Here is a 14126-nt window from a genome sequence, read left to right as displayed (position 1 = left end):
CATATAGGCTCATGGGATGAATTTTCTGACTCCGTTGTTAAATTATTGACAGCTAAAATCAGCTATGCTGGAAGTCCTCTCTTTTGGGAGAACCAGTTTACCACCTTATTACTGGTGATGAGTGGATGATTGGCTCCCCACCTCACAAGTACAGCCCCATTTGCTCCTTCATCCTTACTCTGCCTCAGACTCACTCATCCTTGGTCATTGTAGGTTTCTCTTCGTTCTTTAAAAGCACCAAGCCCCTCTTCCTCAGAGCCTCTAAGATTAAGTTTTCCCCCAGCTCTGAGAGGAAGGCTTCCTTAAGCTCACTGTCAAGTTTTGATAATGATCCTCTTTTTACTTCCATGCTACACCATGATCATTGCCTTCACAGAATTTATTATAATGTATATGACTGATACATGGTAGGAGTGCTTCTCACCAGGAACCCTTGGTAAAGACTCAGATCCTGACTCACTAGGTGTCATATGGGGCCTGAGGTTGTGCACTTCTAACAAACCCCCAGGTGATGTCGGAGCTGCTGATTAGGGGACTCACAAGGGACCAGGCAGTGTTTTTGAGGTGATTACCAAGCCAGCAGCATTAGCAACATCCGAGGGCTTGTGTAAAGCAAACTCTCAGCCCCCTCAGACACACAGCATGAGAAGCTATGGCAGTGGGGGCAGCAGTTGAACCTTAAGGAGTCTTCCAGGAGATTCTGAGGGGAGCTGATGTTTGACAGCATCAAGTAAATCTGGGTTTTAAACTTTCGCACTTACTACTCAACAAATTCTCTTTCAGTTTTCTGAACTCAAGCTTCCTAATCTTAAAACAAAACTCAAAATGCCTATTCTTATAAGATGTTAAAAGAATTATGAAACCATTCATCTTTATTTATTTATTTTTGCCTAGCTAAGCAGTTATTATCCTCTAGTTTGGGAACCCCAAAGAGAACCATTTTATTTTAATTTTTTTTCTTACTGCAAAGGTGCAAGACTGTGTTGGAGGAAAAGTGAACACATCCTCTGTTGCAGCTGCTGCCATTAATAATGCAAAGTCATCTCCCTTTGGGTTCCATCTCCTCCCGTCATCGGTGAACTTTGGGGTGCTTAAAGAAGGACACACCTATGCCACCACTGTAAAGCTCAAGAACATTGGAGTGGACTTCTGCAGGTGAGGCCAAGCCACCAAGAGCCTGTGCGGGCTCCAGGCCCTTACCTGTGACCTGTCTGCCTCCATCTGTGAACACTGATTAAGCTATAACTATGCCTTGAATCTTTACCTTATTCAATCACTCACTCATTCATTCATTTGTTTTCAACAAACCAGTATATACCAACCCCCAGCTACATGTGAAGTGCTTCTTTGTCCTCTGTTAATCATTATTCATGCTTGGTAGAAGCAACTTAAGTCCAAATATACTCTAACAAAAAAATGGAAGAGTCATACGAATGCTCCAAATACCCAAAATTGAAACTGTATTTCTTACATTAATCACCAACTGGAATACCATTTGACAATTTGTTTGTACTTGATATGAAAAGTGCCATTAAAAAATGTGTATAGTTAAGAAATATAAGAAATGATTTTATGAGGTACCTATAAATAATAAAAATGTTACTTTAGTGACACAAATTATCATATCCGTCATCTCATAGTTACCCATTTGGGCTTGCAAGAGCAGCAAACATCTATTGATTTAGCATGAATCCTATACACAACACAATTTTATTGTTTATAATCCTCGTGTTGTGCATTAGGTCTCTAGATTTGTTCATCCCACATATCATCTCCCCATTCTCCTTTACCTGCCTTTGAGATTTGATGAGTTTTATAGTATTAAGCTTTGATTTCATTCCCTTTATTCATTCTATACCTGCTATAGTTTTAGTTTTGTGGTTATTTTGAGGCTTTCATAAAATATCTTATAACCTATTATTTTAAGCTAATATCAACTTAACTTCTGTCATATATGAAAACTGTAAACTACACTCTTACCTTTCTCCCCAAAATGTGTTTTATATTAAATTTTATTTTATTTTATTTTATTATTATTATTATTATATTTTTTTTTTTGGTGGTACTGGGGGTGGAACCCAGAGACTTTCTACCTCCGGGCTATACTCCCAGACCTATTTTATATTTTATTTGGAAACAGGGTCTCACTAAGTTGCTGAGAGCCTCACTAAGTAGCTGAGGCTGGCTTCGAACCTGTGTGATCCTCCTGTCTCAGCCTCCCAAGCGCGGGGATTACAAGCGTGCGCCACCACGCCCGGCCGGCTAAATTTTATATTTTTAAGTTGTATATTTCTTTACAAATTTTATAGCTTTATTTTCTTACCATTTTATTTTTTACCTTCATATCAGAAACATGTATGATTTAGATACCACCATTATGGTATTGGAGTATTCTGGATTTAACTATGTATTTTCTTCTATCAATAAGTTTTATATTTTCGTATGTATTCGTGATAGTAATTTTTATCCTTTTGTGTTTATTTGAAATTTTTTCTTAAGCATTTCTTTTAAAGAAGGTCTAGTGGTAATTCCCTCAGCTTTTGCTTGTCCTTAAAATACTTTCTCAGTTATTTTTCAAGGACAGCTTTCCTGGGTATGGTATTATTGGCTGGCAGATTTTTTTTCTTTCAGCACTTTAAACATAATATTCCATTATTTCTTTGCCTGCAGGTTTTCTGCTGAGACATCTGCTAATAGCCTAATAGGGATTCCTTAATATGTGACTTGATGATTTTCTCTTCCTGCCTCTTAAAATTATTTTTGTCTTTGACTTGGAAAGTGCTTTTAATTATATTATTTCTATGTAATTGAGGCAAAAAAGGGGAAAAACACCCTCAGAATCATTGGGAGCATTTTAGCTATGAAGATCTGACTTAAAAATTATAACAAACAGTCTACATCAAGCAGCTGATACTATACCTGGAATTTGATGACAAAATATAAGTCATTTCTAGATAAAAACCAGTGAAACTTTAGAGCTTGAAAAGACTTTAAAGACTACTATGGAGGAAGGAATAGATTAACTTGTTTTAGGGTCTTGTAGGTTAAAGTAAGGCTGGACCTCAGATTTCCTGAGCATCTGCTTGTCTGTCTTTGCCAACATGGAAGTATTCCACTATATTAACAAAGATGTCCCAGTTTCACGTGGGATTCCAGTCCTTTCCACTGTATCAATATATAATATATCTATACCAAGATCAGCCCCAGTCACAAAATGTCTTCTGTTTTGAATTAAACTTGAGCATAATGTGTATGGGGAAGAAGTTCCCATAAAAAGGGAATAAGTATTTCAACTGCAGAGCTATTATGATGGCAAGCTCTTTAAGTATCTTAAAGTATTATATGACAAGCTCTTTTTTATTTTGGTCTTAGGATTAGAAATCGGATCAAGCAAAATGGCAGTGTCATTGAATTTGAAAGATCACTGTCACCTTTGAGTTGAGGCAAATCCCCAAGTTCAAGAATAATGTTTGTTTTCTTCCTAATCAACAACCTATTGAAAGACTTAAGCCACTAGTTCAGACATTGTTGTTGTTGTTGTTGTTGTTGTTGTTGTTGTTGTTGTTGTTGTTGTTAGGTCATTTCCAATAAAGTGGACATAGAGGCATAATTAAGCTCAAACTAATAAAACTCACTCATGCAGACCTACCCTATCCCTCCAATAGAGAATTCTAGTTTTAGAAATTTCACCCATAGCTTATTAAATTCAGACCTGACAGGACAGACAGCAAGTGGGTGTTACAAAGAGAGGGGTTGGGTCAGGGTAGAGGTAGGCTGTCCTTAGCATTTCGATTTACTCCCTCATGCGGAACCCACAAACCACAGGAAGGGAAAGAGACCAACAAGTGCTATGTGTGAGCACCAGGCTCTCCAAGTTCTGAGCCCTTTCTGTTTCTCCTCTCCCGGAGCATGCAAACCCCTTTCCAAGACAGAGTAAGACTGGCTCCCATGCTCCTCTGCTTTGCAAAAGTCTTTATTCACCAGCTTAATGATCTGGCTGCCAGCATCTGCGCTCACGTTGGCGACTGCACTGAACCGTGTGCACCAGCCAAATCCTCAGGACACTCTGCCCAGGCCCGAGCGGCCCCTCAGCAACCAACGACCAAGGGCAGGAGCCAGGATGGAGCCTGTTTTATGCTTAAGAAATCTGTTGGGAAAGCAATTGTAAAATGGGCCCCAAATTCTTCTCCCAGCTGAATATTAAGGTAGTTTCTTATGGTTCAGACCCCTAGTTCCAATAACCCAGCTAATTACTCAGATTTTTCATTATGAAATAAATTTATTTCCATCTTTCTTCCTGACAGGTTTAGAGTGAAGCAGCCCCCATCAAGTACTGGCCTGAAGGTCACTTATAAACCTGGACCTGTAAGTCCCATCTGGGGTGTGGGGCATGGGATGTGTGCGTGTGTGTGTGTGTGTGTGTGTGTGTGTGTGTGTGCGCGAGCCTGCACATGTAAATGTGTTTATGTTTTCAGAAAAGTGAGCTTTTAAATCACTCATCCCATTCAGTTTAAAACCATGTGTAAATCCAGTTTTTCCTGTTATCATAAGCAAAAGACTCCCAGTATGGGTAAAATATATGGTTTGAGTAACTCATTTCCTGAAAGAACAATGGGAAAAATCCTATAAACAAAGTTAAACTTCTAGCTATGGAAACATTTCTGAAGCTCACCTCACTTGCTCCAATAGTTATGTGCAGCTATGTATGGAGACTTTATAAATATAAAGTAAGTTCTTTTTGAAAACTAAAACATCCTTCCAAAAACCAAACAATTATTCTAGTCATTATATTTTATATAAATCTGTTTTTCTCTTTTGGCATGTGCTAGAGAATAGTATTTAATGCCATACTATGAAATAATAGTGCATTTATTCATCAGCTGCTTCATTTTTCCAATGGTCTCTAAAACACACACATTTAAAAATAACATGATAACATATTCTAAGCCAGGCATGGTGGTGCATGCCTATAATCCCAGTACTCAGGAGGCTAAGATAGGAAGATCACACAGGTTGGAGGCCAGCCTCGGCAATTTGGCAAGACCTTCAGCAACTTCGTGAGACTCTTTCAAAATAAAAAATAAAATAGGGCTGTGGATGTGGTTTAGAGTTAGAACACCTCTTTGCCCTTTGTTTAAATCACCAGTACCACAAAAACAAAGTGAAACAAAAACCCTGTTCTGAATTTGATACATTAGCACTAAGTGGGGTGTTTAGGGGTGTGTGTGTGTGTGTGCATATGTGTGTGTGTGTATGTGTGTGTGTGTATTTATATACAAATATATGTGTGTGTATTTTTTTCTTTTTTATTATTTTTTATTGGTGCACTGTATTCATACATCATAATGAGATTAAAAAAAACTTGTGTAGATATACGTGCACACATCACCCAATTAGCCCCTACCCCAAACCATTCCCTCCCCCTCCCTCCTTCCCATGCTTGGCTTAGTGGTTGACATCTAATATTATAGCAATTTATCCAAAATTATCAATGATGATCTCACATAACAGATTCATTTGTTTAATATCAAACTTTTGATCACTTAGAGATGACATGTCAATATTTCTTTTTGCTTTCTTTCTTACCAGAGGATTTTTTTTCCTTTTTTTTTTTTTACGGTGAAACTATCATACTTTTTTTTCCTGAAAAAATCTATCTTTTTTTTTTTTTGTGGTACTGGGGTTCCTGGAAGCCCTTCTATCTCCGGGCTACACTCCCAGACCTATTTTTACATTTTTATTTGGAAACAGGGTCTCCTAAGCCAGCGTGCGCGGCTGGCTTCGAACCTGCGCGATCCTCCTGTCTCTGCCTCCCAAGCGCGGGAATTACAAGCGTGCGCCACCACGCCCGGCTAAAATCTATCTTAACATGAAATATGAACTCTAAATACCCAAAACAATCTCAAAAAAGAACAAAGCTAGAAGATGTACATTTTCTGGTTTCAAACCTTAGAAAGCTATATTAATTGAAACAGTGTAGTACTGCTATAAAGGCAAATATATAAACCAGTGGAGTAAAATAAAAAGCCTAGAAATAAATTCTCCCATATATGGTCAAGTTATTTTTGACAAAGTTTCCAAGAACATTTGGTGAGGGAAATAATGATCCTTTCACTAAATATTGTTGAAAAATAATAATTACATAAAAAAGAAGAAAGTTGGACCTTTACCTAACACCATATACAAATATTAACTCAAAATAGATAAAAGACCTAAGTGTAAATCTTAAGACTATAAACTTTTAGAAGAAAACCTGGGTCATAACACTTCACAAAATTGAAATTGGCAGTGATTTCTTGGATATGATTTCAAAGGTACAAGCAACAACAAAATAAACAAACTTCCTAAAAATAAAAAAAAATATTGTACATCCAGAGACAATGTAAACGGAGTTAAAAGTTACTGATAGAATGGGCTAAAATATTTCCAAACGCTATATTTGAAGGTATATTAATATTCCAAATAGAAATCCTAAAAATTAGCAACAATAAAAGCAAACAATACAATTTAGAAATAGGTAAAAGACTAAAATAAATAATGAATCTGCAAAGATTTTAACCAATAAACACATGAATATATTCTTCTTTGCTTAGTTGTCTGCTGGATGGAAAATCTTGTTTCTCTGGTTCTGGTGTGTATTACCTATTTCTTCTTTGTAGTTCATCTCTGAGTATTTTCTCTAGCACTGGTTTTGAAGACATAAATTCCTTCAGTTTCTGTTTGTCATGGAAGCTTCATATTTCCCCCATCTAATTTGACAGAAAGTTTTGCTGGGTAGGAAATTATTGGCTGGAAGTTGTTTTCTTTCAGAGTTTGGAATATGTTACTCCAAGCCCTTCTGGCTCTCATGACTCGGTTTGGGAAGTCTGGAGTGATTCTAATTGGTTTGCCTCTGAATGTCACTTGGCCTTTTGGGTTTTTGTTTGCCTTTAAGATTCTCTGCTTGGCTTCCACATTGGCCATTTTGACAATTATGTGGCGTGGGGATCCTCTTCTCCGATCCTGTCTAAAGGGAGTTCTATAAGTTTCCTGGACCTGTGTATAAATCTCTTGCTCTATTTTTGGAAAATTTTCTGCTATTATTTCTTTGAAGATATTGTTGATACCTTTGGTTTCACCTTCTTTTCCCTCCTCTATTCCGATTATTCTTAGGTTAGTTCTCTTAAAATGGGCCCATATTTCTTCAATCAGACAGATTCCTGCTCTCTGATTTGTTTTTCTAAGTTATAAATTATGCATTCATTTTTGGAGTGATCATCTTCTAGAAGCGAGATTCTATTCTCCATGTGGTCTAATTGTTTATACTTTGAATTGAGGCCTTTACCTCAATGATTGCATCCTTTATGTCTTTTAGACTCTCTCTAAATTCTTTTCGAAAGTCCTGTATTATTTCAACAGTTATAGTCCTGATTTCATCTTCTGGAGATCTCTGAATTTCTGTGTTATCAGGTTCTGATAATATGGGGTTATGGGCATTCATTGCTCTTGTTGTTCCTCTTTCCCATGATTTCAGAAGTTTGTGCCTTCCCTGGATCACTACGATTTCACTTAGGGTGCTCTGTATCTCGAGTCTGTGGTAATCTCTGCCACCGCTACTCCTTCACTGGGTTGGACTACAAAATCTTAGACCCAGGGAGATTATCAAAGTCCCTGGGCATGCAGTACAGGGATTTCTCCTTTAGGGGCTACAATTTCACTCATGGTTATTGTGCGTGTTGATCAGGAGCTGTCAAGGGCGCGGTGAACTCGCTGTCACTGCTGGCAGTATGGCACCGCTGCCACGCCCTTGGCCATGAGGCTGGAGCTGCTGGCAATATGGTGCCACTGCCATGCCCTCGGCTGTGAGGCTGGCATAATTCTTTTCTGGTTTTGAGCTCTATTCTGAGTCTCTGGAATGCGTGATGAGCTTGACCACTGGGAGTTTTTGACGTTCTTTGTGCTGGAAGAACTTCTGAATTACACCCGAATGATCCACAGCTGCTCACTTCAGGTCCTTGCTTACCTTTCCTCTCTGGATCCTGGTGCTATGAGGGAAGATGGTGCCGGCGCGGCCCTGCTGCTGCATTGCGGGCTTGATTTCTGGTCTCTGGTTGTTCTTCTAGTCTTTTTTTTCTCTGTCCCTTGTGTTTACATTTTTTATTTCTCTGCTGATGGCGTTTTCTGGCTATGAAAAGTGCTGATTTTGTGGCAATAGAGATCGAGTTTTAGCAGGGCTTGTAAATGCTGCTTTTCTCAGTTGCCATCTTCCTGGAAGTCTTCTATATGTGTATTTTTATATATAAGAATATATAATATAATATATAAACATTTAATATATATTATGTGTAATATATATTCTTATATATATTCTTACTTTATAGTTTCAGAAATATAAGATGATGTAAATAAAAGTTCATCTCATAATAAAATCACGATTGGCTGCCTTAGCACCCCTTTTCTCTTACTCAGCACACTAAGTTCCTCCATATGATCCTGATAGTGTCAGTGTACAGAGGATGCTAAAAACAAAAAAGACACAGAGAGCTTACACAGCAGGCACACAGCAGGTACTCCAGATGCATGTGATTGAGAAACAGAGTGAAGTAGGAAGCCTGGGGGCCCAGGAGCCATTCATCACTGATGGGAATGTGCATGGGCTCCCGGGAGAAGTTACAGAGTGTCTGGTCCAGTAACATGTACCCGGTGCTTCCTGGGCCTCAGGCTCTTAAAGCTGCACAGTTGTTACACTCTCACACAGAAGACCATCACCAGGGTATAGTGCACAGGCCCTTGGCTTCTTATTGAGACTCTGCCACCAAACAGCCTGATGCTGGTAGTTAATTCTCTGAGCCTTTATTTTCCACCTGTCAATGAGAAAAGTTTAGACCAGATCATCTTAGGGTACTACTGACTCTAATATCTCATGATCTAGTGGAAAGAGTAGTACACAGGCTGGAACTATAAACAGAAACACATATTGGAATTAAGCCCACAAATTCACAAGTACCTTTCTGATATAATTCATCACTGTCTTATGTCAATACTTCAGAATCCTCACAATATAAAGCAAAATACAAAAATAAAAGCAAGATCTTCTTCCACTGTTCTGGGATGTTAGTAAATCTCATTTTAATCTAAAGTGGAAATTATGCCAAAAGCTGAAATGACCATTGGATCAGCCTTTGTAAGTACTAAAAACCCAGTGTGTATTCTTTGAAGCTCACTCTATACTGTTAGGGTGTTTTATTTTATTTTTTATTCTTCCTTTCTTTTTGACAGTAGGTTTTGGCTCTAGCAAATATATATATATATATATATATATATATATATATATATATATATAATCTATAGGCTTCTCCATATGTAAATCCAACCACTGTTCAGCTTGGTTAGTTGCCAACATTAAATGAATCTGCTCAGGGTCTGGGTAAACCTGCATGATGCCGCATTCCAGCTCGCCTCAGGCTGGATTTCGTCATTACCCAGCCCTGTTTGGCTTGTTGGGCTTGGAGGACGAAGGCTCTGGTTCTCAGAAACAGAGCTGTTGGATCTTCTCCAGAATGCATACATACACATGGTTGAAAAACTTGAACCATTTTTAAGTTCAATTATTTATAAAACTATTGGAAAAAAAATCCATTTGTATCTAATTGCTTTCCATGTGGTAGTTTCTGATTTATTTTTCCGCCCAGATAACTGTTCCCAAGCCTGCTTTGCAACCCACCTCCTGGAGAGGCAGCTCAGAAACATAAACAGCTCTTGCTTTCCTGACTTGTGTTCTTTCCAAGAAACAAGGCAAGAAGCCCATGCCTTGCTGTGCTTCTTCTTCATTAGAGATCGGGTTTCCTCTTTGTTGGTACAAGCCTTTTCCCTATGGCTTTCAGACCTAAGAATTTTGGCATTTAAACCAATTTTGTCTCCCTCTACTGGCGTCGCTACACACTGTACATTAAGAATATCACAGACCAGCCAGGCATTGGGTTGCATGCCTGTAATCCCAGTATTTGGGAGGCTGAGACAGAAGGATCACAGGTTCGAAGCCAGTCTCAGCAACTTAGCAAGACCCTGTTTGAAAATAAAATAGGACCAGGGGTATAGTTGAGAGGTAGAATAACTCTGGGTTTAATTCTCAATACCAAAACAACTACAACTACAGACCAAGGGGCAGGGCAGGGAAATTAGGGGATTCATCTAGACTCTTAGATTCTTTTTAAGATTAAATTTATATTTTAAGCCGGGCGTGGTGATGCACGCTTGTAATCCCAGCATTCAGGAGACTGAGACCAGAGGATCGCAGTTCACGAACAGCCTCAGCTACTCAGTGAGGTCCTCTGCAACTTAGTGAGATCTCGGAAGTTGAATGCCCCTGGGTTCCATCCCCAGACCCGCAAAAAATATATATATATTTTAGATGAGATTAATCTTTATCTGCATGAATAGAAATTCACAACTGACATTCAGGACAGCATAGCTGTGGGTATTGCATTTTTCCAATGCCATTTCTAATACCCTGGCATTTCGTTTCCCTGTGGTTTTCCAAGATGGCCCCTGATTTGCTTCTTCAAGGTTTGTTTTGGGTCCCATTTACTCAATGAAATTCAATATAACTAATAGATGAAATAATTCTGCCAAATACTTACGGACACTAGAAAACTGAAGGTTATTGAGCATTAAATAACCTGCTCAAATTGGTATGAAAATCGGGATTTGGACTTGCATCTGCCTGATGCTAAGGCTAGGTTGTGTCTTACAGGTGGCAGCTGGTTTGCAGGCAGAGCTGAAGGTGGAGTTGTTTGCCATGGTTGTTGGAGAGGACAGCGCCAAGGGATCGGCACATATCTCTCACAGTATTGAAATTATGACTGAGCATGATGTCCTGTTCTTACCCGTGGAGGCAAATATCCTTTAAAGTTCAGTTTGAGCAAACACAAGGAATGCAGGAACTACATGAGGAAGGGGAACATGGAGGCAAATGCATCTCTATATCTTCATTAGTTCTCCATATAAAACCATAGGAGGTACATTTCTTAGGATAAAGACTGTGTCTTCATTATTTAAAGCATCCAACTAAATCTGAAAGATAACTGGTATATGATACATTAGGAGTGACTAGGGGTTGAATAAATGTCAATATTTATTCACTATCAAAATAACGTTAATCAAATAATAAAAAAGCAAATTTCTCATCTAAAATAATGTAATTTCATGGGGGATTAGGAAATATCTTACTATAAAGGTTTGAGAAGCCTGGCATGGTGGAGCAGGTTTGTAATCCCAATACTTGGAAAGTTGAGATAAGAGGATTGCTGGTTTGAGGCCAGCTTCAGAACTTCAGCGAGATACCCAGCAGCCTCATGAGAACCTATTTCAAAATAAAAAATAAAATAGGGCTGCAGGTATGGCTCAGGATAGAATGTTCCTTGGTTCAATTTCCAGTATCTAAGGGGGGAAGAAAGAAAAAAAGAGATTGGATATTCTATTCGCTAAATTACACATTTATTCCTTCATATTGGTGTCTCTAGCCACATATATACTATACAGATAGCTAATATCCATTATTTGCAAAATACCATGTGAAATATTTTATTATCTGTACAAATAAAAACTTGGGCCCTATCCTAAAAGACATATGTAATGTAGTAGTGGGATAAAGTCTTTGCACTTGACTGCTATACTATTTTACAAAACCATCACAATAGGAAAGTTCCAGATGTGTGGGAGGGTTAGCAGGGGATTCAATTTGCTGAGAATGTAAGGGACATTAGAAATGTAGTGGGAAAGTGGGTTGGAGTCAAATTATGGAAGATCTTAAATCCTTGGCTTAGACTTCATTATTAAGCACCAGTGAGTCTAACCGAAGATTCTTGATCCAGTGGGTGGATATGCTGGGCATATCCCTATAAAATAAGCCCCCTGTTACTGTGCAGGACGCGTTGAAGGAGAAGAACTGATATGTATAAGAACCATTTAGAAGTCTACTTCATTAGGCCAGTTCTAAGGACAAGAACTACAGGGTAGCAGCAATAGGTGTGAATGAGGGACATGGATGAAAGATGTGGGGGTGAGGAAAACACTGGAAAATCCGAAGTGGAACCCATTTACAGGAGGACATGAATCTCCCAGAGTATTTCCCTGTGCCTTTCCTTAAGGATTTACTTAGTGGCTAGCCTAGTCCTGAAAGAATTTCAAGGAAAAAATGGACACAGATGAAAAAATTTGCCAAAGCAAATTATTTTTATTTTTATTTTTATTTTTTACTGAACTAAGAATAGAATCCAGGGAAATTCTACTTCCCAGCTACACCTCAGCCCTATTTTTTTTTTTTTACTCTTTATTTTGAAGCAGGGTCTTGCTAAATCATGGAGGGCTTCATAAAGTATCTGAGGCTGGTGGCAAACCTGTAATCCTCCTGTCTCAGCCTCCCAAGTACTGGAATTACAAGCATGCACTACCACACTTGGCTCACGAATTCAGATTTAAATAAAAATGTTAAGATTTGGTTGGGAGAAAATGACTGGGTCTTAAAAATTCAGAAACAACAGGCATGGGTAATCTTCCAAGAAAATTTATCATCAAAGGAAAGAATGAAAGAATATGGTATCCATAACCAAAGATAGGAGGGATTTTTAATTAGACAAATGCACAGCTTTTTTGTTGTCTTTTTGTTTTGAGCAATGATGACAGGGTTCTTTCACTGTGATGGAAGAAAGCTTGCCAAAGAACCTGCTTTTCTCCTGGGAGTTAAATCAAGCTCTTTTACCTGCCCAGACAGGTGCGGATCCAGAACTGCTGCTGCTGATCATAGTAGTGACATCATTTTGCATCCTGCAAATGCATGTTCTGTTTTCTTGCTATTTAATAGGCTCTCAGGCAGAGGTAGATGGGAAAATGGGAGTTTCACTAGATTTTTTTTTTTTAATCTATTTCTAGGCCGGGCGTGGTGGCGCATGCTTGTAACCCCTGCGCTTGGGAGGCGGAGACAGGAGGATCGTGCAGGTTTGTAGCCAGCCGTGCTGATTTAAGAGACCCTGTTTCAGAAATATAAAATAGGTCTGGGAGTGTAGCCCGGAGGTAGAAGGGCTTCCAGGAACCCCAGTACCAAAAAAAAAAAAAAATCTATTTCTGATATCAATGATCATTTATAGCCCATTTACCATTGGCTATATAATATAATATATTATCTATCCTTCTCCCCATCAAATAAAGCATGAAATCTGGATGTTGTTGTGGTTTGGAACCTGGTTATGGTCATGGCTCTTTGTAGAAAGCTCAGTCACAGTCAGGAGGAGAGAAACATACACTGCTGAGAAGAGAAGAGATTCCAAAACACTGACATCCACTCTTTAACCCCTAAGCCTGTGTATGTAGGATTTACATTAGACAGAAGGGTACCTAAAATTGAGCTAATGTTGCCAGAGATAAGATTCTGATTCTCAAATGCTGCTTGTTTTTTTTTTTTTTTTTTTTGTGTGTGTGTGTGTGTGTGTGTGGTACTGGGGGTGAAACCAAGGGGCTTTTCTGCCTCCGGGCTATACTCTCAAACCTATTTTATACTTTGTTCGGAAACAGGGTCTCACTAAGTTGCTGAGAGCCTCACTAGGTAGCTGAGGCTGGCTTCGAACCTGCGCAATCCTCCTGTCTCAGCCTCCCAAGTGCTGGGATTATAAGCCTGAGCCACCACACCTGGCTGCTGCTTGGGTTTGTATACAAAAATCATTTAGACTTGAAAATCAGAGTCCTTAATAATTATCTTACCAGTTTTAGCAGGCAGGCAGTATGATAATAGACCAGAAGATTTTCCCCAAGGAAAAGAAAATCCCATGGTCCAGAGGATTTCTACAATTTCTTCCTCTACTCTTGGAGTCTTCATGTCCCGTAAAGTTTCTTCACATTAGGTAGGTGCAGTAAGTAAGTAGTAAGTGGGAATTTGATTGTCAGCCATTCACATATGAGGCCTCAGACCTTGGATTCCCCCCCCCCCTTCTTATGACCCCAAATCAATAAATCACTTAGCCTGATTAAATAATGTTTCAATAACTGTAATAGTTAACCCATTTATATGTTATCTACTTCACCGTACATATAAAATAGATTTTTTTCCTTTTCCTTCTTTATAAATTAAAAAAAACAGAGGCCAGATGATTTTA

General features: G+C 38.7%; 1 protein-coding gene across 1 annotated transcript in view; it reads left to right on the top strand.

The window, feature by feature from the left end:
- SPAG17 (sperm associated antigen 17) overlaps positions 1 to 13874 on the top strand; it is a gene marked incomplete at both ends in the record, with an annotated part of 222114 nt that extends 208240 nt beyond the window's left edge. The window contains 4 exons of the mRNA XM_080691512.1: positions 971 to 1155; positions 4305 to 4365; positions 10733 to 10886; positions 13744 to 13874. Coding sequence (XP_080547638.1) covers positions 971 to 1155; positions 4305 to 4365; positions 10733 to 10886; positions 13744 to 13874 — 531 coding nt within the window. The remainder of the gene's footprint in view (positions 1 to 970; positions 1156 to 4304; positions 4366 to 10732; positions 10887 to 13743) is intronic.
- Positions 13875 to 14126: the final 252 nt, after the last annotated feature.

The sequence above is a fragment of the Muscardinus avellanarius genome (genome assembly GCF_963383645.1).
Source record: "Muscardinus avellanarius genome assembly, chromosome: 3".
Taxonomy (NCBI): Eukaryota; Metazoa; Chordata; class Mammalia; order Rodentia; family Gliridae; genus Muscardinus; species Muscardinus avellanarius.
This window is presented reverse-complemented; position numbering and strand designations above follow the sequence as displayed.